At 43.8% G+C, this 26,337-nt stretch overlaps 2 protein-coding genes across 2 annotated transcripts; one reads left to right on the top strand and one right to left on the bottom strand.

Annotated features, from left to right (window-relative positions):
- Nucleotides 1–366: 366 nt before the first annotated feature.
- LOC136547034 (putative MO25-like protein At5g47540) lies at nt 367–5,768 on the bottom strand. The gene is made up of 11 exons (XM_066539002.1): nt 5,511–5,768; nt 4,729–4,890; nt 4,459–4,577; nt 3,296–3,370; nt 2,536–2,629; nt 2,392–2,451; nt 1,845–1,913; nt 1,259–1,357; nt 1,091–1,135; nt 907–1,009; nt 367–691 (listed from the first exon to the last, which is right to left on the bottom strand). Exons 1-11 carry the CDS (start codon nt 5,634–5,636, stop codon nt 633–635), a joined length of 1,011 nt encoding a protein of 336 aa, XP_066395099.1. The 5' UTR covers nt 5,637–5,768; the 3' UTR covers nt 367–632.
- Nucleotides 5,769–24,364: 18,596 nt separating this feature from the next.
- Nucleotides 24,365–25,267, top strand: LOC136547033 (histone H3.3-like). The gene is made up of 4 exons (XM_066539001.1): nt 24,365–24,442; nt 24,545–24,624; nt 24,867–24,960; nt 25,097–25,267. Exons 1-4 carry the CDS (start codon nt 24,365–24,367, stop codon nt 25,265–25,267), a joined length of 423 nt encoding a protein of 140 aa, XP_066395098.1.
- The last annotated feature ends 1,070 nt before the right edge of the window (nt 25,268–26,337 follow it).

The following is a 26,337-nucleotide window of genomic DNA, read 5'->3' as shown; positions in this document are numbered from 1 at the left end:
CTCTCTTCGTTCCAAATTATACGAGCTCATTCAGCTTTTCAAGATATATAATTTTTTATACGAGCTCATTCAGCTTTTCAAGATATATAATTTTTTATCTAGGCATAAAATGTTTAGGTATCTAGAAAAGCTAAAGCTAGAAAAACTTATAGTTCGCATCAGAGGGAGTACATTATACGTATCAGTCACACTACTGAGCTTCCCCTGCTCTTGGAGTCAAAGGTGATCCTGACTGTTGAGTCCTAACTGAACACGGGTGTGCTCACCTCTCCCACAGTATGATGCATTGTTTAGCCAGTCATGGTGTACAGTACACGAGCGGTACGTACGGCATCAGGTCTTGCACTTTGTTTGCTCGAGATTACATATTATTATTATGCCTTCATCTCATATTTGCCTCTAAATCCTTTAATATTTTGTATGTCACTCAAACACGCCCATAAAAAAGGGCATGGACAACCACACAAACTATTAAAAATTATCACATTTGCTGGCAGTATCCAACCGCAACTCGAGTCAATGTATTGCTCCTCTAAGTCCAACAGAATAATACACAGAAGTTCATTATTTCACATGCACTTTCTTAACAAAATAAAAATCATCACAATGACTAATTACAACATCAGACATACTCAAAGTGCCGATATTTCTTTTATGACCTGCTCCTTGTCTGCTTCGAACTGTTCATCCTCTGATTCATAATATAACAATAAGGTTAGTTAATGTCAAACTGTTATACTGGCAGGTTAAACCCAAACAGTAAATGACTACAGTGACTTAATTCGATCAACACTAAAAAACAGCTCATGCGGCTGAAATTATAGCTGAACCACAAGTCAACAGCTAAGGTATTGTGAGTAGATTAGCAAGCAAGTACACAAACGAAAGTTAAAGCAGGTATAGTACCTTTGTCAATCTTGAATCCAGCAAAAAACCGAAGTAGCTTGCTTCTATTGGTGACCAGTATGTTCACGACCTCAGGCGGTTTGTTTTTATTCGCAGCAAACAGCTGTGATGCATAATGTACAATAACCAAATAAGTTTATGCAAACTTATGTTGACAAAAAGATGTTAAGGCTGTTGTACATACCTTGAACACGTGAAATGCCTCAATTTGAATATTTTTACTCGAATCCTGACAAAATAAAAAAAAACACTAAAAAGTTGAGAAAGGGTGGCAAATAGCGAGTCACTTGAAGGGTAGAGCACTTCAAGCGTGTAAGCTCAAGTTGCCACTAGTGAAATGAGGTACACTGACCCTTAAGAGATTCATAAGAATCATGAGATTGTCTTTGGAACTAACATAGCGCATCATGACTGCAGCATTTGATCTATCCAGCAGCATATCTCCCAACAACTGAAAGGAAAAGATTAATACATGAGAATCTTGATCAATAAAAAAAATTGCTCCCTCTGTTCTACAACATTTGTCCATGGCACATCCACATGGACAAAGTGATGGTTTTAAGGAAAAGAAATAGTGTGAAATGGCCATCCATACCCCTATAAAAAAATGGACCCATCTCTCATTTATCAGAACATTTAATTTATGGGGAGTGGAAATACTACAATAACTACACCATTGGTATCTTCACTGGACAAATATTGTAGTACGCTTTTCTCCCAAGGCCATGGACAATTATGGTACAACAGAGGGAGAATAGAAGATTTTGAAATGATTCAAAATAATATATATAAAAAAAGCTAATTATGGTGCAAGAAATCAATGTTTATAGGTGTTTTCTATGTATCTAGAAAAGTCAAAATGACCTATAATTTAGGACGTAGGGAGTACACAGAAACAAAGCACAGACAAACCAATCATAATACAAAGGTAGCAGTACCTTGATAGCTTGCCTTTTTGTTATGTAGTTGGTTGACGACAGCAACCTAGAGTTGAATTCTTCAAAGAACTAAGGCATGTAAATGCAAGAGGGTTAAGATTAGAAAAGTAGAATTGCACAAAAAATAATTCATGGTGCTAATTATGACATATCAAGTAGACTAGAATAATCTATCGCCAAACTAGGGATTGAATTAACCAATTATTCAAAGGGCCATCTATATAGAATTTCTGATGGTTCATAACTAAGATTCATCGATACAAAACTTCTAGTAGTTCACCACTACGGTTTAAGCCTCTAAAGAGGGCAATACAGTGAATTCAGCTTGCCAACAATTCGACGATGTAACCAATTCAATCAGGTTAGACCTAACTAGAGACAATATTAAAACCAGGTAGATATTGATACATTTAACCACAGAATTTAATGTTGCGCTACAACTTGACTAAGATCATATATGGTTTGAACATATACAGCGAGAAGAAGGATACAAAATTTTCGTAAATGAAATAAGTTTGAATAATGTTCCCAAGGTAAAAATACTGACCCAATCATAATTGTTGGAGAGAAATTCAGCCACGGTTGCTTTATGCCTTGTCAATAGTTCCTGCTTACAGTAGAGCATAATATGACCAGACTAGACCACAATATATGAAAAATACTTTTAAAGGTAAAAAGTGAAGCAACTCGCCTTAAAGGTAGCAGAAGCATCAGAAGCTATGTCAAAATTTGGAAGCTGTATATAGTCGAATAACTTTTTCATGTGTTCAGACTCTAAAACATACCTGTCAATGAACAAATTATATAAGAAAATAGCACCAAAAGTCCACAGGAGCTTCCAATTTCAACAATATTTTTGTACTTATGGATGTCCAGATTGGTAGTCATTATTTAATTTATATTTTGTTTTGATATCCTATAATATCCTGGGGGTAAATAGAGTCCATGGAATAAAACCACTGACCTAATCTAAATCATTCATAGTGCTTCTAGATGTGCACAAAAACCGTCCGCGTGATGAAGGATCACACTGCTAATATGCACACCCTTTGTTGAACTGGGTGCGATCAGACTTCTATCAGATAGGAAAACAAATAACAAAACTTGATCTGCTATATGAAAGGACACCACCCAAAAAAATGAAATCTGCAAAGCAGGCATTCTGCTACATAAATCATTCAAAATATTTCCTTTTATTAATTAGCAATTTTGATGTTCACTACTGTTCAAAGACTTAGAAATGGAATTCTATTATGGCAAACGAGAATGCATATTTGACTAATATATGGATTTCCATTGGTGGTTCTTGAATGAGCATTTCATGGGTATGGCCGTCTTTGCTAATGATACAAATGACATGATGCTTGAATCTTGATTAATCAATTAACTGTGATATAATATATACTGTGTTGTATTAACGTACTATCAACATTTAAAATCAGTAGTATCACCTTGCAATGCTTTGGTGGCGAATACATTCCCTCAACATAGCACCATAATGTAAAGCAATGTCCATATTCTCATACCTGTATAGTGAAGAAATATATAGTGGAAGATGAAATAATGAGTGAAATAAATAAAGTTCATCCCAATATTATCAACACTACACAACTAATTCCAGAACAAGCTAATGAGACATTACAAAGCTAAAACACATATTTTTTGCTGCAATGCTATACAGATATTTTCACCTCTGCGCACATATTTATAAATTCAGGTGTTAACTAACATACATGAACAATGCTATCAAGTCGTCTAGTCAATCCTAGTCGGCATGGGACCGACCAGGCAACTAGTCGCAATTAGTCATCGACCAGGCGACTAGTCGGCCCCTAGTCGTCCTATTCCTATATATATCAGGACTAATATACCAAATATATTACTAATATACTATATGTTCTAGAGTATAAATCAAGCATGAAGATAACTCTAGGGTGGTGGCTGCATGTAGGGTTGCAAATTGGGATAAAAAACATGAGCCCAAGTGCCCTAAGTCATCCCTGATGCAGCCCATGTCCACAGCTGCCCACCAATTCCATTCTGTTCCTGGTCGTCCGACTAATCATGATTAGTCGACAACTAATCAGGCGACCAGGAAACTAATCGGCCTAATCGAGTCGTAGCCCCTAGTGTCCAGGATACCGACTAGGACGACTAATTGCGATTAATGGGATGACTTGATAACACTGCATGAACATACAAGTAATCTAATCTGTCAAATGACGATAAGTTGGTAACTGTACAGTGTTGAGTTGAAGTGTATAAGGGGGGAAAACATTCTTCAAATACAGAGATTTAAGCACCAATAAAGTATCTGGGGGAATGAAATGCAACCCACATCAGACCAAAAAAACAGTCTTAAGACTGCGAACATGAAAATTTATGTTTCAAATGGCCTCATTTGGGTATTCAGTTTTACAAGACCATTCAAACAACTACCATAATCAAAGAGTCAGGAACACGTGGATCAGTGAACACATGGATAGCACTAACAATCTCAAAGATAAAAGAGCTAAACAAGCAATATAATAAACTTTTCCAATGATTTATTTTGATAGGAAAAGGAGAGAGAACTAATCATCATTAGTTATTTTTAATTGGACAGTAATCTTACCCTAAAATTAAAATGTCCAAGAGATCTTTATTTGACTCTAGGTACTCAGACGCAACTATCTTTGAGGATACTTGCTGTCTTTGCAAGTTTGCAACGACTTGAGTAGCATCTTTCCTAGTCTGCAACAATCAAAAGTAGAGATACATCCATAAGAATGTATCATGTTTTTTGTGTAAAAATGACAACAAGAGAGGTATATATTACATATGTAATAAAAGTTATTCCAGTAGTACTGTCAATCTACATTCAAAAACAGGTCAAATTCCATACCTCCAAATTTAGTTTTGGAAGATGTATGATTAATAGCCGTAAAGTGTTCTCCCTGAAGAATTCTTGGGTCAGTTGAACACATGCTTCAGTTACAGGCTCTGATTCACCATTGCCGTAAAGGATAGACTTCATGTCCCTGATATTTTTGCTTAGCTCTGCCATCTGCAAAAAGTCATCCTTAGGTACAGCTCATTTTAATAGATATAAAACATTGCACATTAACAATCTATTTTTCTTCTTCTATAGATGGCCACAGGCATCAACAAGTATCCAAAGGTTCATATATATAGCATATAATTCTGAACATGGAGCTGTTCGTAAAAAGTGCAGGTTGGTGGTTGGCTGGTGGCAACTTCGACAGAACTTAGGTGCTTACGGTATCCAAGTATTACATACTTTTGCATACAGATGGTGATACCTACTAGTAACTCCACAGTGAGCTAGGATGACAAGTTCATGGATGATAACCTACAAAATGCTCATATTTGCACCAACTATTATCATAACTATGTAGCTCAGTGCTGCTGATACACCCAAAAACATATTTCCAGAAGTTCCATGAGATATTCCCTTTATATTTGCTACAATTTGATCATGAATGACATCAAGGAAACTAGGGCACCGTGGCTGCTAGCACTATTTCCATCACGAGATTAGTGTTATGCATCACAAATTAAGTAAAGATCAGCCCACATTCGTGCGCAATCAGGGTCGAGCCAGCGGGCACAAATGGGGAATCGAAGCCACGAAATCCCTAGACAGAGGGTGAGACCCGATCTCACCTTCTCCTCGCGCTTGGCGTCGCCGCTCCGGGAGCCAGAGTGGAGGTCGAGCTGGACGAGGCCCTCGCGCGTCTGCCGCACGATGTCGACGGGCGTCCGCGGCTTGGACTTGAAGAGGCCCTTCATCTTGGCCCCGTCGTCGGCTGCCGTCGCAGCCGCGGCCGCAGCGGCGGTCAGGCGCGGCGGGGAGGGCAAGGGCGAGGCCTTGGGCCGGCTCCGCCCCGCCGACCCGAACGAGAAGCAGCCGCGCAGGAACGCCACGGGGTCGCCGCGTGGGAGGGCCCTCGGGGGGCCCTGCTCTCCTCCGCGCGGGGCCGGGAGTTCGATCGGAGCGCGGCGAGGGAGAACGCGGACGCGAGGGTACGAGGGCTCAAGCTCGTGCCCGTGATGCGTAGAGGGGAGGGGACGAGGGGTGATCCAGTGATGGGCTGACAGGGCGGTGGCCGGTGGGGCACGAGGCTGATGAGATCGGCTATAGTATCGACCGGTGAAGGACGAGGCCGGTCGCGTTTCGCGACGCTTCCTAATCCTGCCTGTGCCAGCGTCTCGCTGTCCCGATCTCTCTGCTCTGCTGCTTCTGTGCCTCTTTTCTGCCGCCTTTTTCTTCGCACACCATCTTTGGATTCAGTGGCGACGACGAGATCCTCCCTGGAATGAATCAACGCAAATCCACGGCTCGACGGCCGTCCACGAATGTGATTTGGCATTCATGTCAAATCGTGATTAATTAAGAAAAAAACTCGTGGAAACGGCCGTCTATCAAATCAAATTAAAAAAGAAGAGACAAAACTTATGGAGACGTGCTTTAACTTTCACTGCTTAGATTCTTAGGATGCCTTTTGCCCTTTTGTGCTTTTCCTCCTTGCACAACACGGGTATTCCGAGCATTAGCCCACGTAGAATTTTGATCGGTAAAACCCTGATACAGTCATGCACCTAGGAGGAACACGACGAGACGGAACAGAATATACGCATGGGTGGTGGACTGGTGGGATATGTCCTGTGGCTCTCACCTGCAGGAACAGATGCCTTCTAAAGTTTGGAACATCTATGGGCAAAGTGAAAACTGAACCACTTTGTACCGCAAAAGGGCGCACTCGTGTGCTGTGTTATTATAGTGGCCTTTTTGTTCGTTTCGCTGAAATTTGACTGCCGCTAATGTTGCTGATTTGTTATAAAAGAAAAATATTATTTATTCGTTGAAAAGTATTGCTGAAGTAGTACTAAAAAACAGGGAGAGTATCTTCGAGCTCATATTTCTTTTCTGTCTATTGAATTTGAGGAACAATTTGATAATATATATTTATTATGTTAATATTTAGGCAACGAAAAAAACCTCCACATTAATTCTCAAGATCTAAAAAATAATTACCATAACCAAAAAGAAATTAACTATGTGAATGTCGACAAAGTACAGGAGGTTAAAAACAGTAATGCTACCATTAAGACGGACGTCTCGCTCCACTCACTGTCCACATGTGCTGCTCACTTAAAAAAACAAAATCAACTCCTGCACTCCTCGCTCGGCTTTGCTCCCACATGTGGCGCTCAACTGCCAACCGCCCAGCCCTACCAAATGCGGCGCGTGGCTACCCTCTCCTAGTTTCGGCGTGCGGCTGCCTGCAAGTCGCGGCGGCGCGGTTGCCGTCCCTGCCAGGCTCGTAGCCGTCTGCGAGTCACAACTGCCAGGCACGGCGCGAGGCCATTGCATCCCTGCCCTATCGCGTAGCCACTACCGAGCCGCTGCCTACAAGCACCGTCGGCCCGTTGCCTCCGGCGAACTCCACATGCCGACGAGCCTCCATTCTCCCAAGTAGCGAGAAGATGTTTGCGCTTAAACTACATGTTGCAAGTGTTTGTTCCAAGTGTTTCAAATTTTTCAGAGGTATGTTACGAGTGTTTCATACGGATGATTGAAAAAGTAGATCGGGATATTGCACATGTTTCAATGGTTATACACGTATGTTGCAAGCTTCTTTTTTCAATTTTTAATCTGTTTTTTCTGACGTACGTTGCAAGTGTGTTTATCTGGATGTTGCATATTTTTCACACATATGATGATGCAAGTGTTATATCTGGATATTGCGTATGTTTACAATGGTTTCAAGTATTTTTCAGGTGTTTTTGCAAGTGTTTTAGACGTATGTTTCATTTGTTTTTAGACGTATGTTGCATTTGTTGCATCTGGATGTTTCAAAACTAGACCGAGTGTTGCATCTCACTCCTCGCATTTCTGTTGTCTCGCCTCAGTGTCAGGCGCGGGAAGGTGGAGGCGGTCCCCACTAGCACGGGCAGGCCCCGTGTGCTTGCGGGCGGGCGCAGCAGACGAGATGTGGGCAGGCAGGCACGGGACGCGGGACGGGGAGCAGCGGCGCGAGCGATTGGACGGGGGGCTAGCGTCCGGACGTCCGGGCGCTAGCCACGCCCCAAAAAAACTAGAAGTTTGGAGCCGGGAGAGTTAGTACATACATACACACGCGCATAGAATTCTTCGAATTTAAAACAAGCCCTCTTTGGAACACGAGATTTATACATGTTTTTTGTGTTTTTTATATCAAATTGAATTGATTTTTGTAAGATAACTTTATAATTCTTATGAAATTCCTTCGCTCCAACGGGACTCTTAGACTTAACCGCTGGTTTTGGGGCTCCATTACTCGAGCAATAAGATGGAATGAAAGAGATTGAACGGAGGGGTTGAATTGCAAAAAAAGATTTGAGCGGATAGATCAATCGAAGATGAGATAATGGGGGATAAGGATCGACGAAGGATAATCGCCAAACTAATGTGAATGGTGGGTTATACCTGACAAGGCCAAAAGTCTAAATCAGTTTTATTTTTCTTTTTTTTTTTACAAAAGAAAATAATCTCTCGTAGTCTCATTTATCCTATGCTTTCCTAGCTATCAAATTGTCCAGACTCCAGAGAGCTGGTCGGGATCTCTAGAGAAAATCACAAATTATGCATCCTTCGAAGCAGTTAACAAAACTAAAAAAACAGCAAACACTCCGTATTGTTAGAGTTACTTGAGCACATAGACACCAGCAAGACACTTGTCAATGATCCCCTTGATAGTATGCCATTTTTTATACTAGCTATCAAAATAAAATGGGTGTAAAATATCAATCATCATCCTATCATAGTAAGTTTTAACTTCTTAGAATTTTTTTTTTCGAGAACACGCGTAGCACGTATTTCATTAAGAAAAAGAGATTGAATACAAATGAGGAGTCTAAAAGGCGAGATGCCCTAAAGACGCCCAACAACTACCAGGTTTACATTAAGCTGATATTACATGACGAGTTCGTGATTATAGGCTTTTGCGTTTGTAAGCAAGCTCAGTCCAAGACGGATAGCACCCGACCCCTCCTTGCACCCGCCTTTGGGAACAGCTCCCGCATAGCAGCGCGCTTGGAAGAGGAGAGCGGCTCGGTGAACGTCTCATGGAATCTGGTGGCGATGGAAACATCAGGAGTCTGCGAAGCGTTCGCCGGCCGAGGATCCCACTTCTTAGAGCATCTCTAAAAGTTTGCTATCTCAACTTGGCATCCATATAATTTTGGCAAAACAAAAAAAATAGCCTCCAACAGTTTGGCAAAACAACTTGGCATCAATAGCAACTTGGCAAATCTTCCCTCCGCGCGCGCAAATATACGCGCGCGTATACGGCTTGGCATCCGGGGCTCTTTGTTTCTTAGCGGGGCTCTTCGTTCGCTTAGCGGGCCTCTTCTTTTTGTTAACGGGTTTTTTTTATTTTACCAAGTCAAAAATGCCAAACTCTTGGAGATGGGTTGGTTTTTTACTTGGCATATAATTTTGGGAGTTGACAAATCACAAGATTTGCCAAGTAAAATTTGACAAACTCTTGGAGATGCTCTTAGAATTAGGAAGTCGCCAATAGCCATTACCACTTCTCTTTGTATTTATTCTACACAGTGCTTCATAAAATTTTACTAAGACCTAGGATTACGTGTCTTAGACCTCAATCTTGAAAGATTTCTTCACTAAAGTCACCATTCAGTGGTATCGATGCGGAGGAAGAGAGCAAATAGCAAAGCATATCACACATCGAAAGACAAACCCAAGATTTTTGGAGCGCAACTGAGCTGTTAATTCAATTCAAGCCATTTGCTAGTCTTGATAAAAAGACAATGACAAAGAAGCTGAGCTAGAAAAGAGAACCGATGTTGGTGACTACGTGTGTCCTGCAAGAACGACAGATGCGCGCGGGCCAGGGTCTAGGGGCTGTGGCCTGTGGGCCGTGGGCCGTGGGGTGGCAGATTGCATTGATTTTGCACGTACAAGCATGGGCCATGAGACTCGAAAAGTCATGTACAGTAGTAGCTACTGGCTAAGAGCGTCCGCAGTGCGGAGAAGCGGGTCCCACAAATGACATGACTTGTTCTGGCAGTTTATTGAACTGGACTCGGCTCTATATCCTGGTGTTTAGCACCACGGTGATCTATATTTTATTGAAAAGGGACGAGGTCGATAGCTCATCCTCCATCGAAACCACTCCACAATGTTACATACCTGATGCTATAGCTATATTTAATGCATCGAACTGGCTACAAAACCTACACTAGGGACGCTCTAAGGACGAAACAAGCAAACGAAACAGGACACGCTACAATAAGCTGCAGCTGCAGCTGCAAGAGGGCATCATGGTGTTTGTGCGAAATTCTAAGAAACTGACCTTTGTAGTCTTAGCTAGTGTAGTAGTTGGCATCGGATGTGTAATATGTTTGAAAAAACAAGAATCTTGCTGGACTTCTGTTAGAAATTGGAACGCATGGTTCTTAATTATAACAAGATTAGATGGAAAAAGTCAGACATTTTGATGATCTTCTCCACCGAAACAACAGTTTCAGAAATCAGAATAATAGGACTACGGACCATTTTGTCAGGACTCAGGTCTTAGAAATTTCCGTTATGTCGTATATGCTGTGGTTAATTACATAAATCCGCGTCATAGTGCCACCAGCCAATAAGAATCCAGTGTTTGCCTACACCAAATCCGCGGCGGCACATCCTAATCAGAGCCGTCCGAGCAGGAACCCATCTAAGTCCCTTGTGCGTCTCGCGTACGTGCCTACTGCCTATATAAATAGCGCCCCCTCCCACCCGGCAAATTACGGGCCTCTTTGGCACGGCTTATGCCGGCTTTAGCTTCATCTATTTTACGTAAATCGATGCACTGTAGCGTGAAGCCGTTTTATAAGCCAGAGTTAAAATAAACTATAAGCCGGGATTAAAATAAGCTATAAGCCGAAAAAAACTAGTTTTTCTGACTTCATCGGCTTTGGCTTTACTGGTGAAGCCGTTTTGGATGAGCCATGCCAACGGACTCACGGCTGAAGAACGACCTAGCTACGACTACAAGGCATCATCAGTAGTGTAGCAGTTGCTAGCACACGATCTGTGACTGTGAGAGGTAACCAAACAGACCCATCTCCTTCATGTTGCAGTACTAACAGATTTGATGATCTATATTCTTGCTTTATCGACTATCCATATACTCCCTCCGTCCTCTAATATTAGTCACCACGATTTGCGTGCAGATAACTTTGACTCGATTTATAGAAAATACGTGTAACATTTCTATCTTTAAATAAATTTATTAAAAAACTAGATTCAAATATCTATCCAATGATACTAATTATGTATCATAAATATTAATACTTTTTAATATATATTTAGTCAAAGTTGTTTCTCGGGAAGCGAAAACGACAGACATTTAGGGACGGAGTGAGTATCTAGAGATACATGCTAGCCATCGCCACATGCTTTGGCCCCATTCGCTTCGCTGAAAAAACAAGATAAAACACTTGTCACACCCAATTTTAAGGATAAAATTGAATGCACAAAACTCGTGTGTGCCCAGGAATCAATCACACATAAGCTGACAAATTACAATAGTATCATCACAGTGTCTCATACATCAGAGTTATAATAGAACTTAGTCTCATACATCACAGCGGAATAATAAAAATAGAATGAACTCTCGTGGCCATCATCACAGGGAAGGTCAACTGGTTGACCACAAGCCTAATAATCCTTCGGGAAATCCTCATACCCGTTGTCATCTGTTACCCATCCGGGATTTTTATCCAAGTAAAGAAAATAAACAAGTGTAAGTACATTCCGTACTTAGCAAGCTAACACGGGGTTATGAAGCTCAAAAAGGATAGACTCTGGTTTACTGCAGTCAGCATTTTTAATAGGTCAAACTTTTATTCTCAAGTATTATCAAGTTATGCTTAAGCTTCCATTTAATTCCCATAAGAACTAATATCGGGGTCAGGTGTACCATATATCATCATTGAACAACTTTAAACGATCATCAACAATTAACCAGTTATTCTGTGAGTTTTCCGGGCCGCTCGTAACCGTGAGCACGGCTGTTATAACAGTTTGTTACCCTCTGCAGAGGTGGTGCACATTCACCGCGAGTCGTGATCCCCATACGCCCGGGTTAATTACTCCCATGTCACTACCAAGGTGAGCGGGCAGGGTACACTATGAAGCCATTTCATAGGTTTCCCTAACAAGTTAGGGCCGCTAGGTTTCCTTGGCAGGCAGATGTAGGGACCCCCCTTTCCTATGGCACAAATCCATCGCGGCTATACTCATAGGAACAGAGGCAGCCCTATACCCAAAGTGGCAAGCCCCATTTGCGCCAAAAAGGTAACCTCTAACCAGCTAGGAAAGGTCCTATTACTGAGCTAAAGTCAGAGCCATATGACTCTCCCGGTTGCACTGTCAGTCCCAGCTTTTGCCGACAGATAAGTCCTTATGGAGGGCCGGGAGCAACATGAACAAAGGTCATTTGCACTTTCGCCCTATGGAACAGTTGTTATAATTCATGTTACTCACTTTGTTCCCTAGTATCATTCATCTATATGTATATCAAGTTCAGTTAGAGCACTAGCAATCTACCCATATGCATTTAACCCATAGGAGACAAGGAACAGGATAACAATCACTAGGATATCCTTACGGTTATCAAAATTTGACACATGCAAATGAGTAATTGATTAAAGTGAAATAGGACATCAAGGAAGGCCCATGTTATACTTGCCTTGGGTCACAAACTCGTGCTGGTCCTGCTGGTCGTCGAAGAGTTCTTGGCCTCCAACGTTTTCCTCACCGTCTGAACGCGACCAACACGGCAACATACAACATTCCAAAAGCATTCATGCAAAGCAAACATTCCTATCATTAGAACAGTACACCAACAGTATTGAAAACAAGATAAAATGTTTGTAAAACTAATCTACGTTTCTCTACGATCACGTCAACGCGAAGTTCACGAAAAACGGAGCTAAAATGCGAAAGTTGTGATTAAAACGGGTTTTCCTATAGCCCTATATTTAATTAATTCTAATCATGAAATTAAAAAGTTCCAAACTTGATTAACAGTAGTTCTAACATGTAGCCTATGAAATTACGAAGCTAACGCGATTTGAATGGATCAATTCGGAGCTAAAACGACAATTTTATAAGCGAAACAGTTCAAATGGCATTTCTGTAAATATTGAAAGCGTACTTTTGACTTAAGCCGATGACTTTACGTTTTCAAAACAAGTATGCGTAATAGGGGGAATGCGCTTTGGACTGCGGGTTCTATTACGCGAAAACAGGAGGGCTCTTTAGCAAAACCACCCGCGAAGGGGTATCGGCCAACGGTGGCCGTTAGATCAAGATCGGACGGCCCGAAACAGATGGGAGGGAGAGAGAAAGGGGCGCCGGCGGCCGGCACAGTGACAGCCACGGCGGCGCAGCCATGGCCAGCGGCAAGGACACGCCGGAGCGCGCGGTTTCGGGGCTAGGGTTCGCCAATCGAAGAACTGAGAGCACCGGGATTACCGGGGGAAGCAGGGGGGTACGGCTAGGCCAAAAAGGTGGCCGGAGGGGAAGATTGGAGCGGCGGCCGCCATGGCCGACGGCCAAGAGCTTCCCGGCCACACGCAAAACGGACACACAAGCCTTCGAACGCCAAGGTGAATGACAGGGAGAGAGAGGAGAGCATGGGGGTCTCACCGCGGGGAAGAAATGGGTCGGAGATGGCTCGGGGAAGGCGGTCCACGGCGGTTCCAAACTCGGTGGACGGCGGGGCTTCTCCGAGCGACGGTGGCGGCCTCCGAAGCGTGAGCGAGGGCGAAATTGGAGCGGAGAGCGAGAGAGGAACGCGCGGGGGCTCGGCTTCGCTTAAAAAGAGGCCGGGGCGAGGGGAGGGCGATCCCACGACGCGCGACGTGGGCGCGGGCGGCGGTTGCGGCTGACGCGCGCTGCGGTTGCGGGAGGAAGGGGGCGGCACTGACATGCGGGCCCGGGCGTCAGCGGCTGAAGGAGGAAAGGGAGGCGCGGCGGTTGCAGCAGGGGTGCGCACGACTTGGGCTAGCGCGGCTGGGCCGGCGCGGTTGGGCGGCTGGCTCGAGCTGGGCCGAGCGGGAAAAGGGGAAGGCGAGCTGGGCTGCTGGCTGCGGTGCTGGGCCGCGGGAAGAAAAAAAAAGAGGGGGCCAGCGGGCCGAATGTGAGGAAGGGAGGAATGGAAGGAATTTTCCCTTTTTCTTTTTATAAATAAAATTTTCAAACTCATTTTCAAAAGGTTTTTAGAATCTTTTAGCATTTGAATAAAACACCCGTCACAGAATTAAATACGCAATAGCATGAATGCATCACATGTTTCTATTCTTGCATTTTCTTTTAATTTTATAAAAGAAATATTACTTCCTAATTTGAATTGCACATATAATTGCATATTTAAATCAAATTTACTATTTTTAAAAGAATTTCAAATTTTAGGGTGTTACAATTCTACCCCCCTTAAGATGAATCTCGTCCTCGAGATTCGGGTGATTGCTTACTCAAACAATTGGGGATAAGTCTTTCTCAGATCCTCTTCTCTTTCCCAAGTAGCCTCATCCTCTGTGTAACGATTCCACTGCACCTTACACATCTTTACTGTTCGGCTTCTCGTAACTCTTTCGGTAGTTTCCAAAATCTTTATCGGATACTCTTCATAAGTAAGATCTTCCTTGACAACAAGTTCTTCCAAAGGAATTTGTTCTTCTGGTACCCTCAGACACTTTTTCAACTGGGAAACATGGAACACGTCGTGCACACCGGACAAGCTCTCAGGCAGTTCCAACTGATAAGCTACTTCTCCACGTCTCTCTAGGATCTTAAAAGGTCCTATATACCTTGGGGCTAACTTTCCTTTCATATTGAATCTTCTCACACTTCTCATTGGTGACACTTTCAGGTACACATAATCATCAATCTCGAAAGTCAGCTCTCTTCTGCGAGTATCAGCGTAACTCTTCTGTCGAGACTGAGCTACTCTCAAATTGTCTCTAATTATTCTCACTTGTTCTTCCGCGTCTCTAAGGACATCGGGACCAAACACTTGGGTTTCTCCAGTCTGATTCCAGAACAAAGGTGTTCTACACTTACGTCCATACAACGCCTCGAAAGGTGCCATCTTGAGGCTCTTTTGATAACTGTTGTTGTATGAGAACTCTGCGTAAGGCAGACTCTTATCCCAACTATCACCATACTGAAGTGCACAGGCTCTCAACATATCTTCCAAAATCTGGTTGATCCTTTCCGTCTGTCCATCAGTTTGCGGGTGGTAAGCAGAACTGAAATTCAACTTTGTTCCCAAAGATCTATGTACTTTATGCCAGAATTGCGATGTAAATTGGGTGCCTCTATCCGACATAATTTTCTTGGGAACACCATGTAAGCACACTATTCGTTCCATGTATAACTCTGCTAATCTTGCACCATTATAAGTAGTCTTGACTGGTAAAAAGTGAGTGACCTTGGTGAGTCGATCCACTATTACCCATATTGAATCATAACCTCTTTGAGTGCGGGGTAATCCTACAATAAAATCCATGCCAACTTCTTCCCATTTCCATTCAAGGATCTTCATTGGTTGTAGTAACCCTACAGGTCTTTGATGCTCAGCTTTCACTCTTTGACAAGTGTCACACAAAGCCACATATTCTGCCACATCTCTCTTCAAACCATACCACCAATATTTTTCTTTGAGATCCAAGTACATCTTGGTACTTCCGGGATGTATAGAATAAGCAGACTCATGGGCCTCTTGCAGAATTGCATCACGGATAGCTTTCACTTCCGGTACACATATCTGTTTTCCGAACCAAAGAGTTCCATTCTCATCCATTCTGAATCCGGGTGCCTTTCCAAGCACTACATTCTCTGCTATCTCTTTAAGTTTTTCATCCTCCAATTGTCCTTTGCGTATCTCCTGCTCCAGTGTAGGCTCTATCACCAATTCCATTGCATTAGTGACCAGACTCAAGTTGAGATATTCCATTTCAACACACAACTCTGCTGACATAGATGTTGTCTGAATACCATTGGCATAACTCTTTCTGCTAAGTGCATCAGCTACGACGTTTGCCTTTCCCGGGTGATAATGCACTTCCAAATCATAGTCTTTGATCAATTCCAACCAACGACGTTGCCTTAGATTCAGATCTGATTGGGTGAATATATACTTCAAACTCTTATGATCAGTATAGATATCACTCTTATGTCCAATCAGATAATGTCTCCAGATCTTCAAAGCATGAACCACAGCTGCCAATTCTAAGTCATGAGTAGGATAATTCAACTTATGCTTTCTTAGTTGTCTAGATGCATATGCAACCACTCTTCCTTCTTGCATAAGCACACATCCAAGACCCAAACGGGATGCATCACAATATATAGAGAAGTTCTTGTTTAAATCGGGCAAAATTAATACTGGAGCTATAGTCAATCTCTTCTTTAGCTCTTCAAAGTTTGCCTGGCATTTATCCGACCATACATACTTAGCATTCTTTTCCAACAAAGCTGTCATAGGCTTGGCTAGCTTGGAAAAGCCTTCAATGAACCTTCGGTAATAACCAGCCAATCCCAAAAAGCTTCGAATCTCACTTATAGTAGTTGGTGGTTTCCAATTTAGTACATCTTGCACTTTGCCTGGATCCACTGCTATTCCACCATTGGAGACAACATGACCCAGAAAAGAGACTTCCTTTAACCAAAACTCACACTTGCTCCGCTTAGCGTACAACTTATGTTCTCTAAGCTTTTGCAAGACCATCCTTATGTGTTCCGCATGTTCTTCTTCAGTCTTGGAGAATATTAGTATGTCATCTATGAATACTACCACAAATTTATCCAGAAACTCCATGAACACCTTATTCATCAAATACATGAAGTATGCAGGTGCATTGGTCAATCCAAAAGACATAACGGTGTACTCATATAATCCATACCGTGTAGTGAATGCTGTCTTAGGTATATCCGAGTTCCGAATCTTAAGCTGATGATAACCAGATCGGAGATCAATCTTGGAGAACACATGAGCTCCTCTCAACTGATCAAACAAATCATCTATCCTAGGCAAAGGGTATTTATTCTTGATGGTAACCTCATTAAGTGAGCGGTAATCCACACACATCCGTTGACTACCATCCTTCTTATCCACAAAGATCACAGGTGCCCCCCACGGGGAAGAACTGGGGCGTATGAAGCCTTTTTCTTGCAACTCTTTTAGTTGTTTCTTAAGCTCTTCTAATTCATTAACTCCCATTATATATGGACGTTTAGCTATTGGTGCAGTTCCAGGTAATAATTCAATAATGAATTCAATGTCTCGGTCAGGTGGCATACCTGGCAAGTCATCGGGGAAGACATCCGGAAATTCCTCCACAACACGATCTTGTTCATTGATTTCACCATCTAGCTGATTCACTGTGGCTGTAGGCTGAGCTTGCACTACTACTTCTACACAGATTCTATCCCCATTGAGTGATGTCACAACCATAGATTTCTCCTGACACTGTATCACTGCCCGGTGTTGTTTCATCCAATCCATTCCCAGGATAAGGTCAATTCCCGCTGTTCTCAACACAATAGGCTTCACCTTGAAGTCTACCCCCCTTAAGGAAATGCTAGTTGAGGGGCTCCAATAAGAAGCGGGCATACTACCTCCCGGGGAATTCACTAGTATTGGGTTTTTCATGGCACACAAAGGTATGCTATGCATTCTAACAAAAGCTTGGGAGATAAAAGAATACGAAGCACCAGAATCAAAAAGTACGGTAGCAGAAATAGAGTTGACACTGAACGTACCCAACATGACCTCAGGCGTCTCCTGAGCTGCATCAGATGACACATAGTTCACCTTCGCGGTGAGAGGTGGTCGGGCGTTGAACTTCTGATTGTTGGCCTAATTCTGAGGTACTTGCTGGTTCTGCTTCTTAGGACACTGATGAGCATAGTGACCTACTTCTCCACATCGGTAACAGGCATTGGGATTGTTGGATGCGCCACTCTTCACAGGAGCATTGTTAGGCACTCCCTGGCATGTTGCAGGATTGCTAGTCTGTTGCAGGGGACGCTGACTTCCAAACTGTTGCAGATACTGAGGACGTTGCTGGAACTGGTTCCGCTGAGGATACTGACCACGGTTTCCCTGATGAGTTGGTCCTTGATTCCTCTGCTGGAAACCTTGCTGGGGAAAAGCACGTGGGCGTGTGTTGCTTCCAGAAGCTTGCCCTTGGAGCCTTCTCTTCTTAGCTTCCATCTCCTTGCGCTTATCATCAATCACGATTGCGCGATTCACCAAAGACTGGAGATTAGGATAAGTATTAGACATCAGCTGGAGCTGCAGTCCATCATAGAGTCCCTTGAGGAAACGGCGTTGCTTATCCTTGTCATCTGCCACATCATTAGGAGCGTAGCGAGATAGTTGTGCGAACTTGTCCCGATATTCCGCCACAGTCATTGATCCTTGCTTGAGAGATCTGAATTCTTCCTGCTTTAGTTCCACTAGTCCATCAGGAATATGGTATGATCGGAAACTGTCCTTAAATTCCTGCCAAGTGATATCAGGAGCATTGTTGGGACATCCAAACTGGAATGATTCCCACCAATCCTGAGCAGCTCCTTGGAGTTGCCCGGAAGCATACAACACTTTCTCCAGGTCGTTGCATTGTGCTATGTTCAGTTGTTTCTCCACAGCACGCAACCAGTCATCGGCCTCCATAGGGTCTGTGGCATGTGTGAACACCGGTGGATGACCTTTCATAAACTCTCCACGCTTATCTCTAACCTGGACAGGCGGTGGACCTCTTGCAGGTTCATTGTCCAAACGCTGCATCATAGCTTGCATCAGCTGCGCTTGCATACTCAAGATCTGCTCCATGGTCACAGGTGGCGGTGGCGGATTCATAAGAGCATCACGCCCACGACCACGGCCTTTGCCTCTTCCTCCTCTTGCGGCCATCTGTTGTCCAACAAATGTGCAAAGTTTAGAGATTTTTTTTAATCATAGAGAACTTACAAGAGATATGAAACAATGCTGAAATTTTTCTGGGCAAGACTCAAATTCAGCAGTTCAGTAAAACTGTTATAACTTGAGTTTCAGAGGTCCAACAGAGGTGCACCAAGATTCGTTAGAAAGCTTAGGACATCAGCTACAACTTTCATTTTGACCACTTTTACAGATTCGAACTCACACATAGTCAAAAATAGAGTTAAACCGAAACTGTTCTGAGTTCCAGACAGCACAGGAACATCAACTTGTGCCAATTAGATCTCCCAAACCTGAATAGCTATTGATGTGATTCCAAAGACACTTGAGAGATACCGAGGTCTAGTCATCACCACACAAATTTCAGAATTTTTATCATCCCCGATTTCGAGTTACCAGATAAAGAACACAGGCTGCTCCAGAAATCAGCACAGCAGAGATAAGGTAAAATGATACTTCTGCATTAAGATTTCATTCTAAATTTAAAGTTCCAATCTAAAGAAGTTGTGGACATGCCCACAAACTTCCAGCAATCAAGCAAAATACCAACTCAACCAAGTTCACAAATCAAACATCTAATCAACCAAGTTCACAAGACCAACAAGACTAAATAAGGACACGAACTAACGACGTGATAATCTAGATCAAGGCACCTAACACCTATGGAGTGGTGTCAATCATGGTGAAGGAACGGCGCTTCTTCTTGTAGATGGAAGGCTGTCCCAGCTGTGCTCGAAGTTCATCCACTTGTTTCTGCAGACGTCTCTGCGCCCTCTGAGATGCACGTAGTTCTCCTTTGACTTCATCATCCACTCCCTGCATAGCGTGGACATGCTGCACCGTTGCCTCCAGAGTTGGGTCATTCTCTGGTGGAGCCAAAACCTGCCAAACACCCTCATGATCATTTCAAGGAAGGAACCTGAAACGATCCTCCCTCATGGCCTCGAAGCGACGACCATGGTAGTGGATGTAGGCGTTCTGTGCTGCATCCTCCATGCCATCCAAAGCATGGGCTCTCCTGGCAGGGGCACTGTGGACAGTCTCCACCTCATGTCCATTGATGACATCATTCCATGCGGTGACCACCAGCTCTACCTTCCAGAAGGTAGCCTCCAGTGGGTGCTTGTATTCGGCGCAGTGGTAGCTGATGGAGGCGTGCAAGTCGGGGAAGTAGTCGTCCAGCACGTGGGTGAGGAGAGTGTGGTAGTAGGCTGTCTCTGGAGCTGGCTTGAAGTAGTACTTGCACTTCCAGCCAATCTCATCTTCCTCCACGGGGGCAGCTGGGGCGGGTGCAGGTGTAGGGGAAGTAGCCGTCGACTCCTCAGGTGTAGCTACCACAGGGTAGACGGGCACAGCGACTGGTGTAGGGGTAGGTGTAGGTGTCGGTGTAGCCTTCTCCTCGTCGCTGGAGATGATCACAATCTCCCTCTCCGCTGGTGGGGCACGCGGGGTGAACATGGCACGATAACCGGCGGTGCTGAGTCGAGCTGTCTTCGGATTATGAGACATCTATAGATTTAAAGTGAGATAGAAATTAGAATCAACAATTTTAAATAATAGATTAAGGTATGAGAAGCATAAATGTTTTAATAAAATAACAAGGATAAGTCAGTAAGCAAGAAACCAGAGGAGCAAAGCTACAAAAACGACCATTTTCTAACTAGGCTTGCGTCCTACAGTCAACACGGCTTTGATACCAATTTATCACACCCAATTTTAAGGATAAAATTGAATGCACAAAACTCGTGTGTGCCCAGGAATCAATCACACACAAGCTGACAAATTACAATAGTATCATTACAGTGTCTCATACATCAGAGTTATAATAGAACTTAGTCTCATACATCACAGTGGAATAATAAAAATAGAATGAACTCTCGTGGCCATCATCACAGGGAAGGTCAACTGGTTGACCACAAGCCTAATAATCCTCCGGGAAATCCTCATACCCGTTGTCATCTGTTACCCATTCGGGATTTTTATCCAAGTAAAGAAAATAAACAAGTGTAAGTACATTCCGTACTTAGCAAGCTAACACGGGGTTATGAAGCTCAAAAAGGATAGACTCTGGTTTACTGCAGTCAGCATTTTTAATAGGTCAAACTTTTATTCTCAAGTATTATCAAGTTATGCTTAAGCTCCCATTTAATTCCCATAAGAACTAATATCGGGGTCAGGTGTACCATATATCATCATTGAACAACTTTAAACGATCATCAACAATTAACCAGTTATTCTGTGAGTTTTCCGGGCCGCTCGTAACCGTGAGCACGGCTGTTATAACAGTTTGTTACCCTCTGCAGAGGTGGTGCACATTCACCGCGAGTCGTGATCCCCATACGCCCGGGTTAATTACTCCCATGTCACTACCAAGGTGAGCGGGCAGGGTACACTATGAAGCCATTTCATAGGTTTCCCTAACAAGTTAGGGCCGCTAGGTTTCCTTGGCAGGCAGATGTAGGGACCCCCCTTTCCTATGGCACAAATCCATCGCGGCTATACTCATAGGAACAGAGGCAGCCCTATACCCAAAGTGGCAAGCCCCATTTGCGCCAAAAAGGTAACCTCTAACCAGCTAGGAAAGGTCCTATTACTGAGCTAAAGTCAGAGCCATATGACTCTCCCGGTTGCACTGTCAGTCCCAGCTTTTGCCGACAGATAAGTCCTTATGGAGGGCCGGGAGCAACATGAACAAAGGTCATTTGCACTTTCGCCCTATGGAACAGTTGTTATAATTCATGTTACTCACTTTGTTCCCTAGTATCATTCATCTATATGTATATCAAGTTCAGTTAGAGCACTAGCAATCTACCCATATGCATTTAACCCATAGGAGACAAGGAACAGGATAACAATCACTAGGATATCCTTACGGTTATCAAAATTTGACACATGCAAATGAGTAATTGATTAAAGTGAAATAGGACATCAAGGAAGGCCCATGTTATACTTGCCTTGGGTCACAAACTCGTGCTGGTCCTGCTGGTCGTCGAAGAGTTCTTGGCCTCCAACGTTTTCCTCACCGTCTGAACGCGACCAACACGGCAACATACAACATTCCAAAAGCATTCATGCAAAGCAAACATTCCTATCATTAGAACAGTACACCAACAGTATTGAAAACAAGATAAAATGTTTGTAAAACTAATCTACGTTTCTCTACGATCACGTCAACGCGAAGTTCACGAAAAACGGAGCTAAAATGCGAAAGTTGTGATTAAAACGGGTTTTCCTATAGCCCTATATTTAATTAATTCTAATCATGAAATTAAAAAGTTCCAAACTTGATTAACAGTAGTTCTAACATGTAGCCTATGAAATTACGAAGCTAACGCGATTTGAATGGATCAATTCGGAGCTAAAACGACAATTTTATAAGCGAAACAGTTCAAATGGCATTTCTGTAAATACTGAAAGCGTACTTTTGACTTAAGCCGATGACTTTACGTTTTCAAAACAAGAATGCGTAATAGGGGGAATGCGCTTTGGACTGCGGGTTCTATTACGCGAAAACAGGAGGGCTCTTTAGCAAAACCACCCGCGAAGGGGTATCGGCCAACGGTGGCCGTTAGATCAAGATCGGACGGCCCGGAACAGATGGGAGGGAGAGAGAAAGGGGCGCCGGCGGCCGGCACAGTGACAGCCACGGCGGCGCAGCCATGGCCAGCGGCAAGGACACGCCGGAGCGCGCGGTTCCGGGGCTAGGGTTCGCCAATCGAAGAACTGAGAGCACCGGGGTTACCAGGGGAAGCAGGGGGGTACGGCTAGGCCAAAAAGGTGGCCGGAGGGGAAGATTGGAGCGGCGGCCGCCATGGCCGACGGCCAAGAGCTTCCCGGCCACACGCAAAACGGACACACAAGCCTTCGAACGCCAAGGTGAATGACAGGGAGAGAGAGGAGAGCATGGGGGTCTCACCGCGGGGAAGAAATGGGTCGGAGATGGCTCGGGGAAGGCGGTCCACGGCGGTTCCAAACTCGGTGGACGGCGGGGCTTCTCCGAGCGACGGTGGCGGCCTCCGAAGCGTGAGCGAGGGCGAAATTGGAGCGGAGAGCGAGAGAGGAACGCGCGGGGGCTCGGCTTCGCTTAAAAAGAGGCCGGGGCGAGGGGAGGGCGATCCCACGACGCGCGACGTGGGCGCGGGCGGCGGTTGCGGCTGACGCGCGCTGCGGTTGCGGGAGGAAGGGGGCGGCACTGACGTGCGGGCCCGGGCGTCAGCGGCTGAAGGAGGAAAGGGAGGCGCGGCGGTTGCAGCAGGGGTGCGCGCGACTTGGGCTGGCGCGGCTGGGCCGGCGCGGTTGGGCGGCTGGCGCAAGCTGGGCCGAGCGGGAAAAGGAGAAGGCGAGCTAGGCTGCTGGCTGCGGTGCTGGGCCGCGGGAAGAAAAAAAAAGAGGGGGCCAGCGGGCCGAATGTGAGGAAGGGAGGAATGGAAGGAATTTTCCCTTTTTCTTTTTATAAATAAAATTTTCAAACTCATTTTCAAAAGGTTTTTAGAATCTTTTAGCATTTGAATAAAACACCCGTCACAGAATTAAATACGCAATAGCATGAATGCATCACATGTTTCTATTCTTGCATTTTCTTTTAATTTTATAAAAGAAATATTACTTCCTAATTTGAATTGCACATATAATTGCATATTTAAATCAAATTTATTATTTTTAAAAGAATTTCAAATTTTAGGGTGTTACAACACTGTTCTGGTTGATTTGTTGTGAGAAAAAAATACTGTTCCAGCTGAAAAAAAAGTTGAAACGTACGGATTATAAGAGAAGCGAACAGGGCCCGTTGTTTGTATATATAGTTCATTTTCATTCAACTGATGACTATGTTTGGATGACGTTGGTTGTTGGTTTTATAACGTGTATGTGTTTCTAGGGTTTTAGTGCGCGTGCAACTATATATGGATTGCAAACTCTAATATGATTACGCTAGACAATAATCTATCCGCACTCTGCCCAGGGTTTATTCATCGTTTTTGCCGTACTAAGTGTTGATAAATAATTTCGTTGCACATGATTTTGTTTGCACTTCGCAGCTCTGTTCTCTCGACCATATATATCGAAACATGTTTTTGTGTACTGTTATGCCCTGATATTATAACAGAGAGGAAACGGCAACTCAATAGTAATTAGTATTCCTTTTTAGTATCCAGGCGATGAATTAGGTTTCTGTTCAACAATAATGCTCGAAACATCATGAAGCCCCTGCCCATTGGCTTTTATTTGCACTGCCTAGTTCCCACATCTGAATTCATATATCTTTCTACGTGTTCTCAATTATTTTCCTACTACTACACATGACATGATTCAGTTAGGCATATATATGCTAGTGTGTGACAGTGGTTCTGTGCACATTTCAATTACATGCAGGATATATACTGCTGTTATATATAATACATACTTATTTGTGTTCCTCAGAAGCAATTTTATTTCCAATTACTGTATACTCGATCAGGATTTCTTTTGTACATGATCAATCATCAATTCAATTAGTGTTTTGTTTGCAAGATGGCTCGTACGAAGCATTGGGCTCGTAAGTCGACCGGAGGAAAGGCACCAAGGAAGCAACTCGTTGGAGCGATCTTTGTACGTGTATATATGTAAAAAAATTGTATGTTAACTATCATCCGTACTTGCGTGTTGAAACTTGTTCTAACATTAGTAGTATGTATGGCTTTGTGACGATAGGCTGCTGCTCTTAAGCCAGCGCCAGTAACAGGAGGAGTGAGGAAGCCTCGTCGTTACCGCCCTGGAACCGTAGCTCTTCGGTACGTGCAGTGCAAGTGCAACACAGCTGATTTTATTTCATGGTTGTTTTTGCTAGCATCAATTCAATTTTACGGCTGCAATTTTTTTTTAAGATCCGGTTACCCGGTTTGATTTATCATAAGAAGAGTTCAGCATACAATTGTTAGATGCGCGACCAGCCACAGCCTAGGCTGTGGATCAGAGGTTTTGGAACCGTGTCGCAACCGAATCTGAATCTCACATTTATTTAATTATCTTGCAGTGAAATTCGCAAGTATCAGAAGGGCACCGAGCTGCTCATCAGGAAGATGCCCTACCAGAGGCTCGTCAGGGAGATCGCCCAGCTTCATCACACGGTATGGTTGCTAATTTGATCGCCACATGCACGATCTGCAATTTTTCTTCCTTGTTTTTCTTTTCTTTCTTTCGAAGCAGTTCTAATATCTGAATGCATCTTCATGCATGCATGGCTATATATATGCACATATGCAGAGTGACCTGCGTTTCCAGAGCCATGCGATCCTTGCTCTGCAGGAGGCGGCAGAGGCGTATCTCGTGGCTCTCTTCGAGGACACCAACCTGTGTGCCATCCATGCCAAGCGAGTGACCATCATGCCCAAAGATGTTCATCTGGCTACCAGGATCCGTGGCGAGAGGCACTAATCGTAATCGTATTGCGTTGCGTTGCGTTGCGTCGTTAATGGAGCTACCGACAACCTGCATGCTGCTTAGTTTATTTTGTCGAGAAGCATTACCTTAAGTTTGTGTCAAACATTCTATATGTCGAATAACTAGCCAGTTAATGGTAGCCTCCGCTAGATTTTCTTTTGCCGGTGTGTAATAAGACAATAAGTTTTACGTAGCTGAAGTTATATATCTGTCACGTTTTTCTGCTTGTTTTCCTGGCTGTTCAATTTCCCTTTTTTTTTACGTAACTGCAGTCATATCCGTCACAATTTTGTGCTTGCTTTCCTGGCTGTTGAATTTCTTTTCACCAAGTCGTGGTACAAGAAACAATGCATAGGCGCGTCAGCTTTTGGATTCAGTCCCAGTAATAATTAAAGATTTAAGCTGGCACCAAAAGGTGAAAAAAAAACTCTGGCACCAAATAGAGAGGAACCAAAGATTTATAGGAGATAATAGCGTCCGGACGTCTAGACGCCCACATCTGCTGCCTACCCATTTTCAATAATGATATCCTCAACGCCCCTGCTATTCCATTTTCGATAATGATACCCTCAGCGTGCATGTTGCCCGCCTGTTTTCAATAATGATACCCTTAGAGCGTCTATGAATGCAGCTTCGTACTCCGTTTCACCTCGTGCTTCGCGCCTGCTGTCTGACAAGGGATGCAGCTTCATGCTCCGCTTCGCCTCGTGCTCCGCACTTGCTACTCACCCATGGATGCAGCTTCGTACTCCGCGCCTACTACCACGCCCATAGATACAGCTTTGTGCTCCGCGCCTGCTGTCGCACCCGCTTTGCTTTTCGCGCGCACTTGGGGGCGCTGCGCCCGAGGAGACCACCTTCGCCTATGCCCCCTTGGCGTGCATGCTCATAAAACACTTATAACATAAAGCATTTGCTGCGGCATATGTCTGAAACAGATAAAATATTTACAACATACGCTTGCAACATATGTGTATAGACACTGCAACATATGCAACATCTAGATCTAACACTTGCAACATACATTTAAAACAGGTGAAACATTTGAAACATATACTTGCAAT

This window comes from Miscanthus floridulus, chromosome 3, assembly GCF_019320115.1.
Source record: "Miscanthus floridulus cultivar M001 chromosome 3, ASM1932011v1, whole genome shotgun sequence".
NCBI lineage: Eukaryota > Viridiplantae > Streptophyta > Magnoliopsida > Poales > Poaceae > Miscanthus > Miscanthus floridulus.
The sequence above is the reverse complement of the archived record's forward strand: the minus strand, read 5'-3'. Positions and strand labels throughout refer to the sequence as shown.